This window comes from Columba livia, chromosome 18, assembly GCF_036013475.1.
Source record: "Columba livia isolate bColLiv1 breed racing homer chromosome 18, bColLiv1.pat.W.v2, whole genome shotgun sequence".
Taxonomy (NCBI): Eukaryota; Metazoa; Chordata; class Aves; order Columbiformes; family Columbidae; genus Columba; species Columba livia.
In genome coordinates this window covers 1,022,023-1,045,452 of record NC_088619.1, presented here as the reverse complement: position 1 = coordinate 1,045,452, position 23,430 = coordinate 1,022,023, and the positions used below count along the sequence as shown (strand labels likewise).

Genomic DNA, 23,430 nt, shown 5'->3' with positions numbered 1-23,430 from the left:
TCCCAGATACAGCATGCTAGATACAGCACCCCAGATACAGTCTCCCAGATACAGCATCCCAGATACAGCATCCCAGATACCGCATCTCAGATATAGCATGCTAGATATAGCACCCCAGATACAGTCTCCCAGATACAGCATCCCAGATACAGCATCCCAGATACAGCATCCTAGATACAGCATCATAAATACAGCATCCTAGATACAGCATCCCAGATACAGCATCCCAGATACAGCATCCTAGATACAGCATCCCAGATACAGCATCCCAGATACAGGATCCTAGATACAGCATCCCAGATACAGCATCCCACATACAGCATCCTAGATACAGCATCCCAGATACAGCATCCCAGATACAGGATCCCAGATACAGCATCCCAGATACAGCATCCCAGATACAGCATCCTAGATACAGCATCCTAGATACACCACTAGATACAGTAAGTTTTTTTGGGTGGTTTTCAATTTCCTCTGTTGACACGTCGTATAACAACTGTTTGCTGCAGTGCTCATGAATTAACAGGAGGATGACTGCAGAAATTGTTTGGCTTTTGGTTTATTGAAAAATTATGATTTAATTCAAAAATCAATAAGATCTTGCAGTGGTCTTCTAATACCTAGTGACAGCTTTTTAATGTACTGGTTTGGAACTTTGAGATGCTATTGGATATGCAGTGGCTGTTCCATTGTGGAATAGTGCAGGAGTAAACTCTTGCATTTCAGCATTCCTGGCAGATCTGCAGCTTGATAAAGACCTCAGGCTGTTTGGTTTGATCAGACTTTTGTAGATCCCACCTTCACTGCTCAAAGCACCGGCTGCCAATGTGTTTTCTGGTGTTGTCACTGCTTTCTGAGCAAAGACGGCAGAGGCAGCAGCTCTGCTGGTTTTGTCTGTTTGATTGAAACATGGGTATCTGCAGGAACTTTAACCTGAAAGCTCAGAAAGCTGTGGTCGGTGGTATATCTGTGTAATGTTTGTAGATTCTTCTGCAGATGTCCTTATGCCAACGAGCACGGAACGTTTGTGAGTGTGACCTGCTGTGCGGACAGCGCCGCTCCGGCGGCTCCGGGCCGGGAGGGGGGGCGGGGCCCGGTGGCGGGCGCGGACGGGATTGGCTCCTGCGCGGGATGGGCGGGGCCACGCTGCAGAAGCGCGCGGGCCGAGGAGCGCGTGCCGCCGGTGCGTCGGCGGGAGCAGCGCGCGAGGAGCGGCGGGGCCGGCGGTGAGCGAGGGGCGGGCGGACAGCGGGGAGACTGGACGGGGCCGCCCCGGTCCCGGCTGAGGGGGGAGGCTGGAGGGGGAGGGACGGGCTGGGTTCGGCAGGAGGAAGGCGAGGGCCAGCCAGCCGCAAGAGCGCGGCCCCGGGCCGGGCCGGGCAAGGGGCGAGGGGGAAACACGCGGGCGGCTGTGAGGGAAGGGAGCCCCGGGCTGAGCGCTGCGCGGGGCTCGGGCGGGGCCGTGGGGCGGAGGGGGGAGCCCGCGGTGCCGCAGGGCAGAGGGAGGAAAGCGAGCGGGAGGGGGCAGCGCCGGGTCGGGAGCGGCGCAGGCGGGGCCGGGGCCGCCGTGGGGGCGCCAGGGGGCGCGAGGGGCGGGGGCGGCGCTGCCGCGGGGAGGGGCCGGGAACGGGGGGAGCGGCGGGAGCGGCGGAGGAGCCTGAGGGCGGGACGGCGCGGAAGGAGCTTGGGCGGGAAAGGCTGAGGGAGCTCAGGGAGGGGGGTGTTATAAATAAGAGCCAATAAATCGATTTAGAGCCAATCAATCGATTTTATTTAGGAAGCGGTAATTAGGCAAAACAGCGCTGGGTGAGCGGGGGAAGCTCAGTTCCGCCAACAGGCACACCACTCAACTTTTCGTGTGTGCTTATATATGTTATACGCTCGTTCACACGCTGGGAATTTCCGTCTCTGGAACTTTGTTATCTGTGGCACCATCCGGGAGTCCTGTTATCTGTGGCACCATCCAGGCAATCCAGGCATTGGCTTAACTACTACTACAAGGTGCTACAAAACATAATCAAACTTGCACAAGCGCAGTTACTGCTTACAACAATATGCATAATATAATTGAATCCTACTCGATTTGTTCAACATTAACAATTTTGACCATCACTTATTACAATTCCCCCCCTTTTTTTTTTTACTCATTTATTTGTTGATCAAATCGAATTACCGCTTTTCGGGCTAGTAAGGTCATTTCAGCTTCTTCATCAGTTCCATGTTTCTGTAGCAGCATAAGGTGTACCGGCTCTACACGGTTTTTAACTAGTCCAATAAGTCGATTTAGGATACAGGGTCCAAAGGTTAGGGTGAGTAATAATATCATCAAGGGTCCAGCTACTGTGGATAGCAATGCAGTTAGCCACGGGGACTGAAGAAACCAAGACTCGTACCACCCTTTTGCAGCTTCTCTTTCCCTTTTTCTCTGTTCCAGTCTCTCCCTTAATTTTGCCATTGAATCTCGGACTACCCCTGTGTGATCTGCATAAAAACAACACTCTTCCTTCAAGGCTGCGCATAGTCCACCTTGCTGTAAGAAAAGGAGATCCATCCCTCTCTGTTTTGCCACACCACTTCAGATAGCGAGGTTAGAGATCTCTCTAAGGCGGTTATGGAGTTTTCAATTCTCTCTAGGTCCTCATCTATCGCAGTCTTCAAGGAACTGAATCCTTGATTTTGTTGAACAAGTGAAGCTCTCCCTGTTCCTGCTCCGGCTGCCCCTAACCCTAGCAACGTGGCTATAGTAATGGCTGTAATGGGTTCCCGTTTGGTATGATGGAGCCCTGTATCCCAAATATCATACATTACATTTTCTTGATGATACAATATCCTTGGGATGATGGTAACTAACATGCAATACTCTCGGGAACTGTTGAACACCTTTAAAGACACACATGGAGTAAGTCCCGTCCTAGAACATATCCATTTTGTTCCATTTGGGGGAATAATATATCCTGTGGTTTCGTTAAGGCTCGGTACGATATTCCCACAAAGTGGTCTCTTGGAGTTTGGTACTTTCCCTATACAAGTCCCTATCCCAGTTACATGTCGCATAGTTATCCCTCTTTTCTGCTTTTCCCAAGGACATTGAATAGGCACAGACTCCTTGTTTATGGTATACCGACGATTATCCCCCATAGCTTCATAAAAGGGTGGATTAACTTTATAACACAACCAGCAACCAGTGGTTAAGTTGGGTTGAGTATAGTTTAGGGTTTGATAAGTAGCCCGGATAATTTCCCATAGAGGATTCAAAGATTCCGAGGCTTCAGTATTCAGAGATTTCAAGGCTTCAGTGACAGTTTCCTCTTTTACTATTATATTCTCCTTCTCTACTGTCCTTGTCTCCTTACCCAGAGGGGGAGGGGATTTTACTACTGGATTGGGACCTATCGCTCGAGGGGTCGGTTTAACTTCTTCCTTCTTTATGAAGAACATGCCTCCCCTATCATCACCCGGTTCATAATACCGCATTCCCCAGGTTTTCCCAACAAGCCATCCACTATGTTCAGGGTTTGTTATGTTAAGGAATATATATTCACACTCGCCATCACTGTCCCGCTCGTTTCGGTTGCGAGGATAACCGGGTTTTAGTCGGCGGCCTTGGTTCACGACTCCCGAAGGAGGAATGCATCCTACAGGTCCCCATCCAACCTTTAAGAACTTATCAGTATTTGCCGGAGGAATTGGCCAGCTTGAGGCAATCGTTTCACACCCCCAGTAAGCGCAGTAATAGTGTCCTGGGGTATTACAATACGAGGGCCCTGTGCTGGGGCACATATAAAACCCCATTTTGTTAAGGCATGGCTCAATCTGAACTAATTGGCAGAAGGTTGCAGTAAAAGAAGGTGACCCTGATGTGCTCTGTTGTTGTATTATCGTTTGGTCCTCCCATCGATAGAGGGTCCATTTAAAAGGTTGGTGAGAACTCCCCTGCTTTATTGCTATTATTACCGGTAAGGTAAGGAGGATTAGGGAGAGCGACCCGGCCCCTGGTTGGCTGAAAATCAGCCAGTGGAGGTTCATTTTGTTGAGGGTTGTTCTGCTTAACGGAGCTGCTTTATTTTAGGAGTCTTCGGAGGCACTTGCCAATCCCCACAAGGATACCCCTCTGCCTTGCCCTGGGCCTACTCTGTTGCTTCAGAGTAGCCGGGTAAGTTTTCTTCTCGGCAGCAGTTGTAGTCTTCAGGGGACTGCCTCCTGAATCCTCTCCTTGTTCTGTCACAACCCACTTTTCAATATTCAATCCAATAGGGCTATTTTGAATACCAGGTTTTGGCCACTGTCCCGAATCCTCACAGGGTCTGGAACATTCCCGTATTTTTGCTAAACGCTTCTTACACTTCCTCTTGGTTATTTCCCAAATGTCTGGACTTACGGGTCATACAGAAAGTACTGAATATTTTTACTACACTCTATGTTCCTAACTGTAAGTTCCTCTCCTAACTGTGCAACAGTTCTGTACCAATCTCTTCTATAATGTCTGTATCTAGGCCAATTTTCCCGTCCAGTAATTTCCACAGTATTTCCACAGTATTTATGGTTTTTCCCAAACACTCATCACACCACCGTTCAACATAAGGAAACTTTTCCCACTGCTGTATCCCGCACCCGCTACACACACGACATACCCAAGGATTACACTGTTTGCATACAGGACATGCGATATGTAACTTCCGCAATTCCTTACAGTTGTCCATAAGAAGCTTAGTATCTACGGCTATACGTCACGTGTCTGTTTCCTCCTGAAGGTCAGCTTCAACTCATCCGGTTCCCCGGTGACTTCCCAGTCTGTATGTAGGACAGGACCTTTTACTCGACTAGCGTGTGTCCATCCTCTTTCTGCGGCGCGGACTGCGGTGTCTGTGGTGAGTAAAACAAGGAAAGGTCCCTCCCAGCGAGGGGTTAACGATGATTCCTTCCATGTTTTTATGAGTACTTGATCTCCCGGCTTAATACTATGTATTGCTACATCTAAAGGTGGTCTTTGAACCACCAGGCCTCGCTTTAACAGTTCTTGCCTCCTTCTCATGAGTTCTATAAGATATTCTTGTAACATCTTTTCTTCCACTTTAGGGTGTTCGATTGGCTTCTCCAAATCATAGGGCATTCCATATAACATTTCAAAGGAGGAAAGTCCTGTATCGGCCCTCGGTTGTGTCCTTATGTTCAAGAGGGCTAAGGGGAGGCACTTCACCCGGTTCATTCTGGTTTCTATCATTAATTTGGTCAGGTGCTTTTTCATTTCTCCGTTCATCCTTTCAACTTTTCCTGAACTCTGGGGGTGCCAAGGAGTGTGATACTCCCACTTGGTTCCCAGAGCTTCTAACGTTTCTCTAATTATTTTGGAAGTAAAATGGGGTCCTCTGTCCGAATCAATAACTGACATGATCCCATATCTAGGTATGATATGCTCTAATAATATTTTTACTACTGTCCTCGCAGTGGCCCGAGCTACCGGAAAGGCTTCAACAAAGTGAGTTAGGTGATCTACCAAAACTAGAAGGTATTTATATCTGCCTACCTTTGGTAACTCCGTAAAGTCTACCTGAATCCTTTCGAATGGCTTTTTGACTAGTTGTCTTCCCCCAGGGATTCTCTCCCTAAGGTGCTGTTTATTTATCCTTTGACATGTTAAACATTCTCCAACAATTCCTTTTGCTAGATCATGCACCCCCATAACCATATATTTGTTAGCGAATTGATCTACCAGAGCCTGCACTCCCCAATGGGTTTGTCTATGAAACTCTCTCAGGACTTGCCAAGCCACTCCTTTCGGAAGCATTTCTTTCTCATCCGGTAGCCACCACTTCCCCTCTCGTTCGACTATTCCCATTTGCCCCAATTTCTCCTTTTCCTGATTTGTAAATCTCATAGCATACTTAGTTTGTACAGGATCCTGTTCGACTGCTTTTATTGCCAGTAGCGCAGCTTTCTTAGCTTCTTCGTCGGCTAAATTATTTCCTCTTACTTGCGTGGAAGTTCCCTTCCGATGGCCCTTTACGTAAACTACTGCAATTTGTTTGGCCCCTCTTAATGCCTCCAGGGTTTGCTTTATTAAGGTCTCATGTTGTCGAGGGTTAAGATTGCAGGGTGACAATAAAACCCTGGCAGATGTATTGTTAACCCCCTCTCCCCCCCACTTCCCCCTTGTGCCCCTCCCTCTCCCCTTTTCCCACTCAGGACAGGCGATCGGGAGGGCAAGAAGGACAGAGAGAAGAGAGTTGGAAAAATTAAAGATGTTTTACTAATGCTACTAATAAGAATAGAGAAAATAATACAAAATATACAAAACCAATCTTGAAAGTCTCAGCAACTGCAGAGCCGGCAACCAAAGTCCTGGACTGGACTCTGCAGCCAACCGGAGCTGGATTCAGTCTGTCACTAGGGCTCAGTTCACAAGTGAGCACCCAAAGTCCTGGACTGCACTCTGCAGCCAACCGGAGCTGGATTCAGTCTGTCACTGGCCTCAGTTCGCAAGGACGACTAGCAAGGTCCTCTCCTAATGTTGGCCATAAGCAGAAGGGAAAAGCAAAGGCAAAAGGGAAAAGGGACGAGATCCTCGTGATCTCCCACTTTTATATGAAGTATTCACGTGAATGGAATGTTATACACAGTTGGTCAGTTTCTTGGTCACTTGTTTCTCGTCGCCCCTCTCGCGAGATGTCCATCCGTGCTTATCAATAAGTTTGCATTCCATTGCTAGTTTTACCAAAACATGTGTCTGGTTCTCCAGGAAAATGCAGTTAATATGAAGCTTCAGCTGACAGGCAAAATCACTAAAAGAGAAACTGGTTTTTAACAAAACCAGGACAGAAGGGCTTCGGCCTTTCATCAACCTTATCAATACAATCTATCAATACAATCTAATTACTCACTACTACTATATATATATACATATGTTCATATATACACAGGAGAAATTAATCAGTGGACCATCCTTTGAAAAGTTCATTAAGTTCATTTGTCACGACAGTCTCCAGGGCAGGAAAATGGTACAAGTGCATCTCATGACCACTGTTTGTGGGTTAAAGACATCAACTTCGAAGAAGTTGTCAGGCGCCACTCGAAGAAGCTAGCTCTGGTTTCATCATCACTGTTTTGGTCTGAAAAACACTTATTAAACACTGTTAGCATGGCAATTCACATCATGCAGTTCAGTATTGAATATTTTCACCTAAACTCAAATCCCCTTGAGGTACACACCGAACTTCTCCATCCTTAAGCATCACCCACCAGGTGCTGCCAGGTCCCTGGGCAAAAACAATCCCACGAATGGGCTTGACTTTGCTGAGCCAGGATTAACCCAGACTGCCTTTCCTAACATGATATCATGTGTACTACAGGGACTTTATCTCCTTCTACAGTCCGTAGAATTTCTGATTGGGCAGGCCCGGCTTGATTGGTTGATCCCCTGGTGTTGACCAACCAAGTGGCTTTTGCTAAATGTGAATCCCAGTTTTTAAAGGTTCCACCACCCAACGTCTTTAGTGCAGTTTTAACAAACCATTGTACCTTTCCATTTTCCCAGAGGCTGGTGCATGATATGGAATATGATATACCCACTCAATACCATGTGCTTTAGCCCAATTGTCTATAAGACTGTTATTGAAATTAATACCGTTGTCTGATTCAATTCTTTCTGGCGTACCGTGTCGCCAAAGGACTTGCTTTTCAAGGCCCAAGATGGTATTTCGGGCTGTAGCATGAGGTACGGCATATGTTTCCAACCATCCAGTGGTTGCTTCCACCATTGTAAGTACATAACGCTTACCTTGACGTGTTTGTGGAAGTGTAATATAATCAATCTGCCAAGCTTCTCCATACTTATACTTTAACCATCGCCCCCCATGCCATACAGGCTTTAACCGTTTCGCTTGTTTGATTTCGGCGCAAGTCTCACATTCATGAATAACCTGTGAAATAGTGTCCATCGTTAAATCCACCCCTCGATCGCGAGCCCATTTATATGTTGCATCTCTACCTTGATGCCCTGAAGCATCATGGGCCCATTGGGCTAGGAAAAGTTCACCTATATGTTGCCAGTCCAAGTCCACCTCAGCTACTTTAATCTTAGCAGCTTGATCCGCTTGTTGGTGGTTTAGATGTTCCTCGGTGGCTCGACCTTTAGGCACATGAGCATCTACATGCCGAACTTTCACAGGCAGGCTCTCTAGCCGAGCAGCAATGTCTTGCCACAGTGTGGCAGCCCAAATGGGTTTACCTCTGCGCTGCCAGTTGCTTTTCTTCCATTGCTGTAGCCACCCCCACAAGGCATTTGCCACCATCCATGAGTCAGTATAGAGATAAAGTATTGGCCGCTTCTCTCGTTCAGCAATGTCCAAAGCCAGCTGGATGGCTTTCACTTCTGCAAATTGACTAGATTCACCTTGTCCTTCAGTGGCTTCTGTAACTTGTCGTGTGGGACTCCACACAGCAGCTTTCCACCTTCGATGTTTTCCTACAAGACGACAGGATCCATCTGTGAACAGTGCATACTGCTTATCAGTCTCTGAAAGAGTATTATACGGTGGTGCTTCTTCAGCACGTGTTACCTCCTCCTCATCTGGAGACATCCCAAAGTCTTTGCTTTCTGGCCAGTCTGTAATCACTTCTAAAATCCCTGGGTGACTGGGATTTCCAATTCGAGCTCGTTGCGTGATCAATGCAATCCATTTACTCCACGTAACTTCGGTTGCATGATGTGGAGAGGGAACCGTCCCTTTGAACATGCAGCTCAGCACCGGCAGTCGAGGTGCCAGGAGGAGCTGTGCTTCAGTACCGATCAGTTCTGAAGCAGCTCGAACTCCTTCATATGCTGCTAGTATCTCTTTTTCAGTTGGAGTATAGTTGGCCTCAGATCCTTTGTATCCTCGACTCCAAAAACCTAAGGGTCGACCTCGGGTTTCTCCTGGTGCTTTCTGCCAGAGGCTCCAGGTAAGTCCATTATCTCCGGCTGCGGTGTAGAGCACATTTTTAACATCTAGTCCAGTCCGAACTGGTCCAAGGGCCACCACATGAGTTATCTCACGCTTAATTTGCTCAAAGGCTTGTCGTTGTTCAGGGCCCCACTCAAACTGGTTCTTTTTACGAGTCACTCGATAGAGAGGGCTCACAATCTGGCTGTAGTCAGGAATATGCATTCTCCAAAAACCTACAAGGCCCAAGAAAGTCTGTGTCTCCTTTTTATTAGTAGGTGGAGACATTGCTGCGGTTTTGTTGATCACATCCATTGGGATCTGACGACGGCCATCTTGCCATTTTATTCCTAAAAACTGGATCTCTCGGGCAGGTCCCTTGACCTTGCTTCGTTTTATGGCAAAACCAGCATCCAAAAGAATCTGAATTATTCTCTCACCTTTCTCGGAGACTTCTTTCGCCGTGTCACCCCATACGATGATGTCATCAATATATTGCAAGTGTTCTGGAGCTTTACCTTGCTCCAGCGTGGTCTGGATCAGCCCATCGCAGATGGTAGGACTGCGTTTCCACCCCTGGGCCAAGCGATTCCACGTGTACTGGATGCCCCCCCAGGTGAAAGCGAACTGCGGCCTGCACTCTGATGCTACAGGAACAGAGAAAAATGCATTAGCAATGCATTGCGAGATGTCCATCCGTGCTTATCAATAAGCATTCCATTGCTAGTTTTACCAAAACATGTGTCTGGTTCTCCAGGAAAATGCAGTTAATATGAAGCTTTAGCTGACAGGCAAAATCACTAAAAGAGAAACTGGTTTTTAACAAAACCAGGACAGAAGGGCTTCGGCCTTTCATCGCAGGCTTAAGTGCTGCGGCCAAGGCCGCAGCGTGGGCTTGAGCATGTAGTTTTGCCTTTTCTACCTCCTGTTGCGTGATCGGTACCCGTGTGCAAGCTTCCACCATCTCTGCTAGAGATGCAGTTTTTCCCAAAGCGGCTCATATCTGTTGGCATTGGGTGTTTGCGTTCATTGGGTGTTTGCGTCGACGCATATTTGCAAACCCATCTAACCCAGTCTCCAGCCCTTTTCCATGCCACGATCTCAAATATTCATCTGCTCCTGTTACGGACCACATCCCACCTTCAACACATTGTCTAGCCCATTTTTGTGTTCGCTCCCTTTTAATACGGAGCTCCTCAGGAGTGAGGTCTAATTCCACCCCCTCCCTTTCCTGTTTTCCCCGTTTTTCACATCCCCTGCCAGTTGCCTCCAGCCCGTCCTTCATCGCATCTGACGCCTTTTGATATGCTCTTAACCACGAAGTTTTACTGTTACCGCCAACTAGTCGCCTCACGGCGTCTAGAACTTCTTGCATCTGGCTCTCCTGCCGTCTCAGTAAGTCCTTCAGGCTCTGCACGTGGCTCTCCTGTCGCGGTTGAGACGGACAAGCGACATGGGCCAAGTTCTTTCAAGATGAAAGGAATGGATGCTATTGATTGTTCTAAGTGCATTTTTATACAATTCTACCAGTTCATGTGTCTTTTCACTATTGGTTACAAGTTACAGCACTAACATCTCACTGGTTAATTTTGCTATCATCCATGTTATTCTTCTATCCCCTTCTCTCTCACGGGTACATCTCTCCTTTCTCACGGGTACAACTCCATATCTCCGGATACTCCTTTACTCCCATCCTTCTCAAGGGTAAATCTTAATATCTTCAAGGCTGATCTCTACTCCCATATTTTCTGACAAGGATTCCACAGACCCGCTGTAGTTTCCCACACTCTCCTCCTGGAAGCCAGGGCGATTCTGCGGTGCTGCATTCTCGTGCTCCACCGGGTCCTCCGGCAACGGCACTTCAGCTGGATTAACCTGTCCGGGCTCGTTGAACCTTGCTGGTTGCTGCCGATGCTCGTCGGAGGCAGGCGATGGCTCAAAGGGCGCAGAGGGTATAATTTGCTCTCCGCCCCAGAAATCCAAATCTGACACGGGACATACCAGCGGTATCGATTGTTCAGAGTCCTCGGAGGGGGGGCAGCTCGCGGCGGGCGGCTCCGGGGGGACGGCGCACAGCTCCGGCTCCGCTGAGACCTCCTGCATCAGCCGCCTGACCTCCCGCCACGGCCCGGCGAGGTCGCAAGCCTCGCGGCTGCCCCTTGTGACCGCGTCCCACAGTTCGGTCCCTGTGTCCTCCCGTGTACCGGGAGAAAAAAATCCGTCGTCGAAGGGGACACACGCCTTCCGCTGGGTGAATCGCAGCAGGCGCTTTAACGCGTCTGTTTCAAAATACCTTCCTGTTCGTGCATTCAGCTGCAGAACACTTTGCATTATGATTTTTTCTTCCGCGGATGCCGTGTTTCCCACGCCACCTGCTTCTCCGCAGGCCTGCTTTCCGCTATTCTTCAAGCGCAGGGCTAACTTCGCCCTCCAGGTGCCTTTCCTGGCGTCTTCACGTCCCAACGATCTTGCTTCGATACGAAGTATCACGTTGGGGTCACCAAAATGTTGCTTTTTCCATGCGAGACACGGAACCTGACACAGCAATGTGATGTTCACAGGGTTCGCTTTATTGCCGGAGCGGGCTGGCTTTATAGCAAAGCTGCCCTGTCCACGCGCCTTACAACAACGCTCCTTTAGTTTCTTCTGTCTCTGGCTTCACCTCTCAGCCAGGCTGGCGACAGCCCCATTCCCCCGGGGCGGGGGGGCTCTGCCACTACAGAAAAGCAAAGATTGGTAAGAAGAAATAAGGCAAAAAGACAAGGGATTACAATTACCCACAGTAGGGAAAAACCTGTTTATAGATCTTATGGAAAATAGCCCAGGAATTAAATGTCACCTCATGCTGGATATGTGGGGGGTCTCAAATGACTGATACATTGGACGAACCTCTTGTAAGCTAGTGTCGCGGGTAAATTCATCAAATACCTCTATTGCTCCCACTTGGTACCCAGGCCCACCTAATGGATATTGGTCTCGAAATGGTAGCCTGGTGGAAGAAAACAGGGTTCGTGATAGCATGTGCATTTCTGGGTTTACTGTTTGTGCCGTGTATGATCCTGTGCTTTATTCGGTTAATACATCCAGTAGTCCAAGGCATGCAAATCTCAGGCATGCCCTATAGATCCTAAAAAGGCAACTTAGCAAGATTTGTCAGGAAGCAAAAATTCAATGGGCTCAGGCCTTGCCAATAGTGGTGTTGTGTATTAGAATTAAACCTAGGAGCGGAATGTCAGTAAGTCCATACGAAATTCTGTATGGCAAGCCATATGAAGCACCGGATCCAGATCCAAGTGTACATGTAAAAGGTAACCAGGACTTCTACAATTATGTGTTGCCTCTCGGCAGGACACTGAATCAACTCAGATCCGCACTAGTGTGGAATCGCCCACTAGCACTTGAGAATCCGGTACAGGATACAGAGCATGGAGACACGGTGCATATAAGAACTTGGAATAAAGAAACTTTAAAAGAACGTTGGGACGGACCCTATCAAGTACTCTTAACCACATTAACCGCAATTAAGGTTGCTGGAATAGACTCCTGGATACACTACCCCATTCAACACAAGAACCGAGAGGTTTTTGACACCTGCTTTCTTGTCGGTGTCCTACTGAGCACTAGCACAAAGCCAAGAGTGTTGCTCAGCAGCACCAACCACGTCTGCCAGGAATTAGTCTTCAACATGAACCAGGGGCAGCAGAAGGCAATCACCAGCACCACAGACAGCAAAGGAGAAGTCTGCAAGATCCCGTAAGGCTGGAATAGACTGTTGGCATCTGCTCTCCACGGCAAAACCGGAGGAGAGCGTAGAGGGAAAAGAAATGAAAGTCATTGACCGTGAAAAATGCGTGGCGAAACACAGGAGGTTCTGACACAAAAAGACCCTCCCGGGAGCAAGCCATGACTTCTGGATCCAGCATCTCTGGCCCGGGATGAAGGCTTGCCCATTGCCGTGCGGCCACTTGGGGTGCAAAACTGGGGTTTGAGGGGGGCTGTTGCCCCCCAGTGTCTTGCTCTGCCTGGAGATGTCTCTGCAGAGGTCCCTGGACAGGACGCCGCTTCCTCAGTCAGCGCTGGCAAAAGCCATCTGGGGACACGCTCCGTCCTCTGGAACTCTTCCTTGTGTGACTCGCAGCTCACGTGTGCCAGCGCTGCTCCAAACTTGGCCATCTCCAAGGACCGGCTTTCTTTGGGATGTGGGGTTCACTCTCAGAGGAATCATGGCAGCCCTGCTTTCTGTGTTGGGGTCTCCCTTTCAGCTATGGAGCAGCTTCAGTTCCCAGTGCAAAAGGATCTTGCAATGGCTGTGCAGATAGCAGCACCGTTTCTGAAGCATCAGAGGAGATGTCAGAGCCATCAGGCTGAGGGACGGGAATGCCAGCAAAAGATGGCCCGTGTTTCAAAAGGGAGGCAGCCGTGCCAGCTGGAGAACCTCTCTCACAGCTCCATCCCCAGCAAAGAGCTGTCTCTAGAGCAGTTCGTGCTGCTTACAGGCAAGATCAGCCTTTGCATTTGAACCACCTTCTTGCAGAGGTGACAGGAAACATCCTCTGGTTTATGTCGTTCTAGCTGCAAAGGCCAGGACAGTGTTCATGAGGGAGCAAGCGATGAGCACATTTCCTGGTCAGCAGCCGCTGGCTCGTGCCAACGGTCAAGAGAGGCAGAAGAAATCCCTTCAGAACAGCTCCCTCTCAAAAGACATCCTTCTGCTTGATGAACCGCAGGGAAAGGCATCCTAAACCAGGCACTTTGACCTTGTTTTCAGCCCAGGTTCCCAGTGCTGGTGCACTCGTGAGCCAGTCGCTGCACATCTGCCACCAAGGGGAATCGCCTCCGAGGCCAACTGTGCCATGGGGAAAGGAAAGGGTGAAACGTGGGGAGAGTTTGATTTAGTGCACAACACGGATAAAGCCATTCTCTCTGCAATTAAAACTGAGGGTATTTAATTCAGTGAAAGGAGATTTCATTCCCCATGACCTGTGCGATTGTCTTTTGAATCTGGGCACGGGCTGCAGTGACCTGCCACAACATTGGAGGTGTCACCAGCTGCATTGTGGGTGGTAAAGTGGGAAAGGCAGGAGGGAGCCTCAGCATCTCCCATCCCGTGGGTGACTTCATCACAAAGGACCAGGGCGGCGCCCGCTGGCTCCTGGGGCGGCTGTTGCCGGGCAACAGAGACACTATATTGTCCCCTGTCACCTGTGCCCCTCGCCCATTTGGTCACTGGCCGTGGTGGGATCACTTGCCGTGGTGGGATCACTGTGGTGGTGGACTCATTTTGGCAGTTGGATCGCTTTTGGTGTTGGGATCGCTCTTGGTGGTTGCATCACTTTTGGTGGTGGGATCGCTACTGGTGGTTGAACCACTTGTGGTGGTTGAACCGCTTTTGGTGGTTGAACCACTTCTGGTGGTGGGATCGCTCTTGGTGGTTGAACCACTTCTAGTGGTTGAACCCCTTTTGGTGGTTGAACCAGTTCTGGTGGTTGAACCGCTTTTGGTGGTTCGATCACTTTCGGCACTTGGATCTGTTTGGTGACTGGATCACTTTCATCACTCGGATTGATTTTGGAGGACCTGGGCTTTCTGGGCCCTGCTGGTGGCTGAAGCGATGGCTGCCAAAGATGAAGAGGACCTGCCAGCCTATTTCCTCAAGCAGTACAGGCAGAACCTCCTGCCCTTGCTCAGGTGAGGGGACTCCTCCACCCACCTCCATGCCCTCCATCCTCTTCTCCCGTTTCCTCCATCCCTCCTTCCCCCACGGTGGCAAACTCCCCGATCTCCACCACTTCAGCCTCCTCTCCTCCCTCCCTTCCCCACCCTGTTCCTACCTGTGCCCCCCCTTGCTCTGTCAGAGGGTTCCCTGCTGGGGATGCCATGCGGCCAGACGGCATCTGAGATGGTGCTGGGTTGCTCTGGCCCGTCATCCCACTCTGGACACAGTCCAGCACCCTGCCCAGGCACCAGACCCAACGTGTAACCTCGATGGAAACTTCTGTGGCAGGAAACACAGGCTGACAGAGGAGGGCTCCCTGTCTCCATTTGTTCGCCTCCAGGAGAAGAGGAAAGAAGCCAAGCAGGTGCAAAAGGCTCTGGAGGAGAAGCGAGAGGTGAGAAAGATGGGAGGGTGCTGGGGCATGGTAGGGGTGTTGTGGTTTTTTGGAGGGCAGCAATGGGCAGTGAGTGGCTCCAGGTGCGGGCGGCCACGTCACGCTCGCTCTGGTGCTGCCAGGCCTTCAAGGAGACGATGGCCGACATAGCCCGCCGGTGGAGGGAACTCCATGCCAAGGAGGACCAGCTGAAAACCTACATGGAGAAATCTATGAGGAGGTTAAAGGTACGCCTGCCCCTGATCAGCTCCTCTGACGTGACCCTGAGCCACAGCGCCACCTTCTCCCCTCCCCCGGGGAGACAGTCTTGGGCCAGCACTTGTGTCCAAGCCTCCCTTGAGCCTGGAGGGGTGAGGAACAGGACTGGCAGGGCATGGGGGTGTGTACTACAGATGTGGAAAGCCCTGATAGCGCTTGGGCAGCAGAGAGCTTGTCCAGCACCAGCGTGATCTCCTGAGGGCCCCAGACATCCCCCAAGAAGGATCTCAGCCTGTCCCCACTGTTGACACGCAGGTGACTCCCAAGGGCAGATCCTAGTAGGTCTGAAACTCAGAGTTCTGTCCCAGGTGCCTGTCTCCAAGAGCAAAGGGTCAGTGCAAGAGGGGTGGCCATGTGTCGTGGGGGAGTAATTTAGGGTTCTGCTTACTGCAGAACAGTGCTTAGATTTCCCAAAGAGAAGTGCGACTTGAAAGAGTTTGGTGGCAGGTTCACCCTGTTATTTACTGCCTGGGGGAAATTTGTCAAGCCGAATGCTGCTGACCTTCTCTCCAGGAGCCTGTACCCTGATAACCGTTCACTGCGGAGTCTGTGTCTTGAGCTCCAGAGGTGAACTTTGAGGCGAGGCCGTATCCGTCACAGTGCAAACTCTCAGGATTCTTCTCTCCCTGATAACAGTTTGCTGCAGAGTCTGCACTTTGGAGCTCTGGAAGCAAAGTTTCAGGGCGGGCCTGTAGCACACCATGTTAAACAGGGAGTGAGGATGTTCCCAGGGGTGCTGCAGCACTGGTCTGTCCCCTGTCAGTGTATCTCCTCCCAGTGCTGCTGCCTGACCCAGCTCCATCTTCCCTTGCCTTCCTTTCCTTCTCTGTGTGTGTGTATTGGTGGGGGAAACATCACTAGGAAGATGATAAGCTGCGAGTCCAAGCTCTGAAGAAAGCCATGAGAGAAAGAGAGCAGAAAACACAAAAGGAGATGGAGCTTGTGAGGGCTAAGAAGAAACTCGGAGCCCTGAAAAAGGAACACCAGAAGCTGAGCAAGCAAGTGCAGAAGTACTCCATCTTCAAAGAATACCTGGAGGACGTGGTGAAGATCTCACCACAGGTGAGTCTGGACATGAGAGGGACAGATTGTGGCCTCAGGGAGGGCTTTATGCAGATGTTAAACCTGGAGGAGATAAGGCAAGTCCAGGGAAATCATGACACTTGGTCAAACCCAGAGACCTCAGGTGGGATGGGAGGAGGTTCCCTGCAAGCAAGGTGAGCCAAGGGGACCAGAGTGAGGGGAGGAAAAGCAGAGAAGGAGATGGAGGCTTGAGAAAACCAAAGAAAAAGTGTTAGAAGGGGGAAAGGCACAGAGCTGAGGGGAATGGGGACCCCTTTGTGTCACTGTTTCATGTGACATGGATGGTTTGGGAGAAGTGCAAAGCTGCCCGAGAATGGGAGCCCAGGCAGCTGTCAGAAAAGCTGTGGCCTCTCTCAAGGGTGTCCGCGCGTCCCTCCCTGCATCGCTCACACTCCTGTGGTCCGGCTGCCCCACTCCCATGGCTGGGTGACTTGGCGCTGGCAGCTGCAGTTGTGCTTTGTCTCCTATCAGAGCACTTCTCACCTGGGGAGTGGTACAACATGTCCCCTTGCTGCTGGCAGTGGCAGCTCTGGGACCGGCACAATGGGGTGTCATCAAACAGGGAATGTGGCAATGCTCACAAACCAGCTGGGGCAACAGGCTCGCCAAGAGGGGAAGATCTTTCAGCTGGGGGGGGTGTTGTCCCTGGTCAGGACAGGGTGCCAAACAGCATGAGACTTGCAGTCATGAGGGGAGGGCAGGGGCATTACTAAACCCAGGATCCTTGTGCTGCAGTTTGAGGACATCCAGGACGTCATTTCCCGCTACAAGCTGCTGGTGAGGACGCGCAAGGACCTGCAGCAGTCACAAGAGAAGGACAAGGAAATGATTAAGCAAACCAAGGTGCTCTTGGACCGGTACGAGGCAGAGAAAGCTGAGACCCTGCAGTACCAAAATGAGCTGGAGCAGCTCCAACAACGTTTTGCGCAGGCTCAAAGTGATGTCCGCTCCTGGGTGAGGAACTGCGGGACGGGCAGGGGAAGATCTCCAAGGCCTGGCTGTGTTAAGCCACAGGGTCATGGCAAGGCACAGCAGCAGACTTTGTAATTGGAGGAGATGCCTCATTTCATCCCTGCAGGGGGCTGCAGAAGGAGAAATGACAGACAGGTCTGGAGCAGGTTATGTCAGGGGTTAAAACAAGGCCCTCACAAAACCGCCGGGATCTTTCCCTTCTTGTTTGAACTCACAGTCAAAAGAGATCTGCTACCCGGGCTATGGGGAGGTTTGCCTTGGCACAAAACCCAAGAATGCTCCATCACATGCCTCTTGGGTTTGTGTAGCCCGGTCAGACTCATTTCCATCCACCATTCCTTGCAGCATCATCCCTGTAATGGGGCTTCAGTGTGGAACATCTCGTGGTCTCCACTGCTCATGGCTCGGGCCTCAGAGTGAAGCTGGTTTTGCTGGTTTTTTATTTGTTTTCATCCTTTGCACAGCATCTACACACCAGGGCTCAGCCCTTCTCCTCCCTCCTTACCAGTCCAAAAATGACCAAACTGGTGGTCATCTGGGCTGTAACAAGGCACATCAATGTGTAGAAATGCCCGCAGCCCTGCTGGCCTCTGTTCCCTTTGCATCACTCTGAGGGGGCCTTGCAAAATTCCCTCCCTGGATACTCCCAGCTGCAGGAGTTGAGTCCCACCAGGCAAAGCTGGAAAGCGCCTGGTCCGGGCGGGTGGTGGTGGGATGTGCTGCCCCCAGGGTGTCAACTGTCGGGGTATCTGGAGGACCCACTAGAATGAGGAGTGCAGGAGCTGGCAGAGAGATGGGGCTGCTCGAGGAGCAGCTGTGGTAGTTCCTGGATCTGCTTCCACCACACCAAGCTGAACCACCTCCAGCACAGCCCTGGGCAAGGACAGGTTCTTCCTAGCAAAACAAAGGAGTGTGGAAGCCAGGGTCTCCAGCACCGAAGCAGCATCTTTGCTGGGACATATCACCATGCTGTGTGTCTCTCCTTCTCCTTCTCCTTCTCCTCCTCCTTCTCCTCCCCTCCTCAGACTGCTCGCTGGGCCGACATCCAGAACAGGAATGTCAAGAATGGCCTCATGCTGACGACTATGAAGATGGCCATCCACAACCTCTTCCAGTGCGTGAACACGCAGCTGAAAGCAAAAGTGCATGTGCCGGAGGATGACAGCCTCAGACAGCTGGACATGGTAGAGCCAAGCCAGACCCCCCTCCCTGCCCAGAAAGAGGAGCAGTAATGACCCTCAGCTGCCCAAAGGGAGGGGAAAGCCCAGAGAAATCAAGGTGCCCAACAGACACTTTCCGTTCCACCTGGGCTGTCTCTTGGGCACGGGGAATGGGTGGAGGACACCAGGCAAACCTGTCTCGTCCCAGGAGGCAGAGCAGGGGGTGGGTGCCTGTTGGGAGCTGGGCAGGCTGGGGCAGGGGGTGCAGATCCACCCATGGCTACAGGGCTACACTGCGGCTTCGTTCACCCCTCTGACTCACCTGTAAAAGCCCATTCTGGTGGTGCAGATCCAGCAGGGCAATTGCCTTTATCCTCCTGCTCATTTGGTTGGTGAAATTTGCACTCCAAAAGGGCCAATGGGCTCCTCTCTGCCTCCTGTTCCCAGCCCTGCTCTGACCTCTGCCATCTCTCTTCCCTACCTTAGATTCAGCAGTCTATCCTAGACCTCAATGACATCGTTACGGAGGTGAAACGAAGGACATGGAGAGCCACCGGCGAGCAGCTAAGCACGGGCATTAAGGGCAAGAGGAGGACAGAGAGCCCTAGGGATGTTGTGTTACGTCCGTGAAGGTTCCAAACCTTCCTAGCTCTTTTGTCCTGCCCAGTTGCTGAGTCCCTTTCATACGATTAAAATAACCAAAGATTTTGAAGTGTCTCTCCATTTCCTGGGAGGGTTGGAAGCATCAGAGCATCTTCACCCCAGAGGCCATGGGGTGCCTTTTCTGGTAGGTGGATTCTGGTTGCAGGAGACAGTATCCCAGCAAAGCAGGCAAAATAGGGAGAGCAGGCCGGGACAGGAGTAGAGTTTCAAATCAGCATTAGCGCTGGTGTTCACATTCGGACCTTCCACCCAGACTAAGCTCTGAGGTGTTTAAGAGGGACGTCACAGCAGGGTGGGGGCTGGTGCTTTGGAAGAGCTTCAGAGATCTTGCACCACCACACCCAGCACATCTACAGATGTGGATTTCGCTGCACAGCCATGTGCTGCGTACTGAAACTCACCTTCCCCCTCCGGATGTTGGGAAAGTGTGGAGAATGGATATAGGTGAAGGATGAACCAGCCAGGCGGGTGCACCAAGCATTTGGCTGTTCATGGTGAGTGCTGACCTGACGAATGCAAAACAAGAGGCCTAAAAATGGCTCTGGAGTCCCACTGTGGAGTTCAGGCTGGGCTCAGAGTCTGTTAGGGAGGACATTTGAATGGACCAAAGACCCAATGACGTAAGTTTACAGATTTGTGCATCAAAGAGACCATTGATCACGTACTTGCTCCCTCCTCTCCACTGGTTTTTCCTGTCCTGAGCCCAGAGAAGTGGATTCAGCTAATGCATCCTCCAGGAAAGTCTGAGTGCAGTTGGTCTGTGTTTATAATGCCTGGAGGCTGCTCAGGCACCTGATCCCTTTGAGAGTGAGGAAGACACAGATGAATCCCCTCCCTTCCCCAAATCTGCGCTTTCGTGAGCGACAAGGAAAAGAGATGTACTGCAGGGCTGGTGCTGCTGCTGGTTGGGGCAGCAGAGGAAGGGGGAGTTCAGGGCGGGAGCACCGGGTGCAGAGTCAACTGAGGACATTCCCTCTGTGTCTTTGCTGGCACTTTCTCTACAGGCTCGAATTGATACGAATAAAGTCAATTAGAAACACGGTACTTTGGTTAAGGTCTCAGCAAGAACTCATCCTGGAAACCCAATTTCCCTCGAGCCTCTTGAGCTCAGCCCCATGTTGGGCCACTGAAGCTCAGTGAGTTACCACCCATCAGCAGAAAAATGACCCTGTGCAGTGTGACGCCAGTGCAGAAGAAAACAATAGTGAAAACCTTTGTTGCAGAGGCAAGGGCAGTAATTGTTTCTCAGCTGCTATATGTGGAAGCGGAGCTCATTTCTTTCTGAAACCTTGACATGTAAGTGCAGTGTGGGCCACGACATGTCTCGTGTTCTTCTGAATAGATCCCCGAAGCAGTGGGAGATGAGTGACAGTTTGCATTTCAGCTGGCAAGGAAAAGTAAAAGCTGATGCAACTTTCTGCAGCCACCATGTGCCTGCACTTTAATGATCACGTTGTATTCGGTCACAGCCCCAAGAGCGAAAATATTCAGGAAGCGACTGGACAACGCCCTGAGACACGTGGCGTGAATTCTGGAGTTGTCCTGTGCAGGGACAGGAGTTGGACTCAGTGACCCCTGTGGGTCCCTTCCAACTCAGGACATTCTATGGTTCTATGATTCTCTGTTTCTCCGGCTGTGTCCAGTGATTTCCACGCTGGTCTGCAGGCATGAGGCAGGTCTCAAGGGACCGGCCTCATGAGGAGCATGTCACCTCCTTGGGGACAGCAGCTCTCTGTGCCAGGGCTGGATCTGAAAGCCTTGCTCCCCAGCCAGCAGCATCCTCAGATGCCTTCCTTGCTGTTCTGTCAGACCCAATGCACAGCAGCAGCAAAGAGAAACCAAACAAGCAGGAGAGAGTGAACTTTGCTGTGGCCCTCAGGGGTCCCAGAGGTTGGTAAATGTCTCGCAGAAGCACCGGGGATGAAACCGAGAGCTGCCGCCTGCGCTGGAAAAGTCAACTCAGGACTCATCCGAGCAGAAAAAATGGACGTTTGTGCCCTTGCATCTCGTCTCCGCACTGACATATTCAAAGGGACTGGGAGCATTTACACCCATCCTGAGGTGACTCAGCTGCCCCTGCTCCTTCCCCCCACAGCTGCCCCTCATTCTGATGCATCTCACTGGTGGCAGCTGATGGGAGCTGATGGGAGCTACTGGGAGAGGAGCAGCTCTGCCCAGTCCCTGAGGAAGACAGGGGCTGCAGCTCTGAGCCTGACGCTCGGTGCGTGATGGCCTGAGGACATGGCTGTCTTCAGGCTGGGCTTATGGAGAGGACAGACCGATGGGTCAGGTTTCCTGAAGTCCTCTGGACACTGAGCACTGGCCATTTTGGAGACTTGCCTCTTATCTGGATGCCTGAGCTGAGCTCTTGAGGAACCTTCAGCATGGGACAGAAGGACAATGAGATGCATTGGTCCAACCAGGCAGGCGCTGTGCTGATCTGCTTCCACCACACCAAGCTGAACCACCTCCAGCATAGCCCTGGGCACGGACAGGTTCTTCCTAGGAAAACAAAGATAGATGTTAGATAGATATTTTTAAAAAATGAGAGGAGAGAAGACCATCTAGAGGCCCTCAAGGGCCAGTGCCCTCCCCAGCAGTGTGTGTCCCCCACCCTAGAAAAATCTTCCAGTGAGATTCTCAGGGGAGCCCCCACTCCAAAGCCCTGGCCCGGGACCCCAAATGAAGTGGGGCACGAGGCAGAGGGACGCTGGGCAGGGCTGTGCCTGGGGGCCGCGGCTGAATTGCACGGGCAGAGCTTTATCTCCCCTCCTTCCCCTCCCATGGATCTGTTTTGCGGGCTCTCTAGTTCAAAAGTGCCTTAGCAACTCCTGGGACACCCTTCCCACTCTTCCCTCCTGCTGCCCTTCACACTGGTGACACCAGTGGCCACGGAGCAGGGGCACAGTGTGACAGGGAGAGAAACGGGGAGGGGACGAGGGCCCAGCTCCCTCCCGGGGCACCAGAGGACACTCACCAGGCCAAGCGTCTCCTGGATCTCCTGGATGTCCTCTGCCAGGCCAGAACGCGCCTTCTGCATGGCCCGCATCTCCTCTGCCAGGCCAGACTGCACCTCCTTAAACTTGCTCATCTCCTCCCACAGATCCTGGAGGGAAGCCCTGTCCTCACCAGGCCAAGCATCTCCTGGATCTCCTGGATGTCCTCTGCCCGGCTGGAATGTGCCTCCTGCATTGCATGCACGTCCTCTGCCAGGCTGACACGCGCCTCCTTAAAGTTGCTCATCTTCTCGCAGGTCTGAGGGCGGCACGGTAGCAGCGCGGAGCCCGGAGGGAGGGGACATCCCCTGGGGGAGCACCCAGGGAGCAGCAAGAGCTGCCCAGGGCAGCCGTGCAGCTTCAGCTGTGCTTGCCATGGGCTTTCGGGTCTTACAGCTCCCCCATCGCTGCCACATGTGGCCCAGGTTTTGGCTGTGAGAAATGCAGCTGTGATTCCTGCTGAGGAGATGTTCAGTGTTTACAGATCTAACCAAATGAGGCACGGGCTCTGAACCTGGAAAAAGGAAGAGCTGGTTAAGTTCTATGTAAAAAGTTATGAAACTTGTTCATGAAGTTATATTGATAGAGGGAACTGACATTTTAAGGGTTAACCAACCCCATTGTAACGGCCTGCTAACGAACTAACACTTTAAGTCACATAATGAATATCTAGTTTAGAGCTGTATGTAACTAGTTAAGAAAAAAAAACAGAACCCCAGCTGTAACCTTGAGGAGACAAGACAGCCAAGATTTACAGCAAAAAGGGGGCGCCAGTCTGATTTCAGTCCACTTGGCAGCTTGGGTTCCAGCCAATTCATCATAATGAGCCACAGGTGGCTTCACTGTGGCGAAGCTGAAGGAGCTTCATCCAAAGACCCCTCCTCAAAATCAGCAAGTGACACTGCGCAGGCACAACGGGGAGGAGTCAAGGAGGAGACTACGGAAATCATTATCTGAGACTCATTTTAATCAGAAGCGGGGAAAGGTTATGAATATGTACAGGCATTCCTGGGGTCATTATGAATACGTAACACCTTACTGTATTTCAGCACACTTCTTATTGTTGAAAGGTGTGCGTGTTGGGCGGAGCGAATCCACCGCGCACCCAGCGCTGTTTTGCTTTTGCTCTAATGAACACGTGTTTAAGGAATACAATTACGGAATTGGATTAAACTTTGTTTATTCATAGAAAAAGCGTAAGTTATTTACTTCAATTGGTGACCCCGACGTGACAACCTTGGATAGCTCTGTGTTACCTGAGGTTCCAGGG

General features: G+C 51.1%; 1 protein-coding gene across 4 annotated transcripts; it reads left to right on the top strand.

Moving 5' to 3' along the window:
- The first annotated feature begins 14,383 nt into the window (after positions 1-14,383).
- Positions 14,384-19,131, top strand: LOC135575706 (coiled-coil domain-containing protein 42-like). 4 transcript variants are annotated; one of them, XM_065034378.1, is made up of 7 exons: positions 14,384-14,606; positions 14,923-15,028; positions 15,151-15,255; positions 16,148-16,348; positions 17,105-17,323; positions 18,367-18,525; positions 18,988-19,131. In XM_065034378.1, the coding sequence occupies exons 1-7, from the start codon at positions 14,530-14,532 to the stop codon at positions 19,129-19,131; spliced, it is 1,011 nt and encodes a 336-aa protein (XP_064890450.1). In that variant the 5' UTR covers positions 14,384-14,529. The 4 variants fall into 4 exon arrangements, with proteins under 4 accessions (XP_064890450.1, XP_064890451.1, XP_064890447.1 ...); XM_065034379.1 differs by lacking the exon at positions 15,151-15,255; XM_065034375.1 differs by having other exon boundaries at positions 14,543-15,028.
- The last annotated feature ends 4,299 nt before the right edge of the window (positions 19,132-23,430 follow it).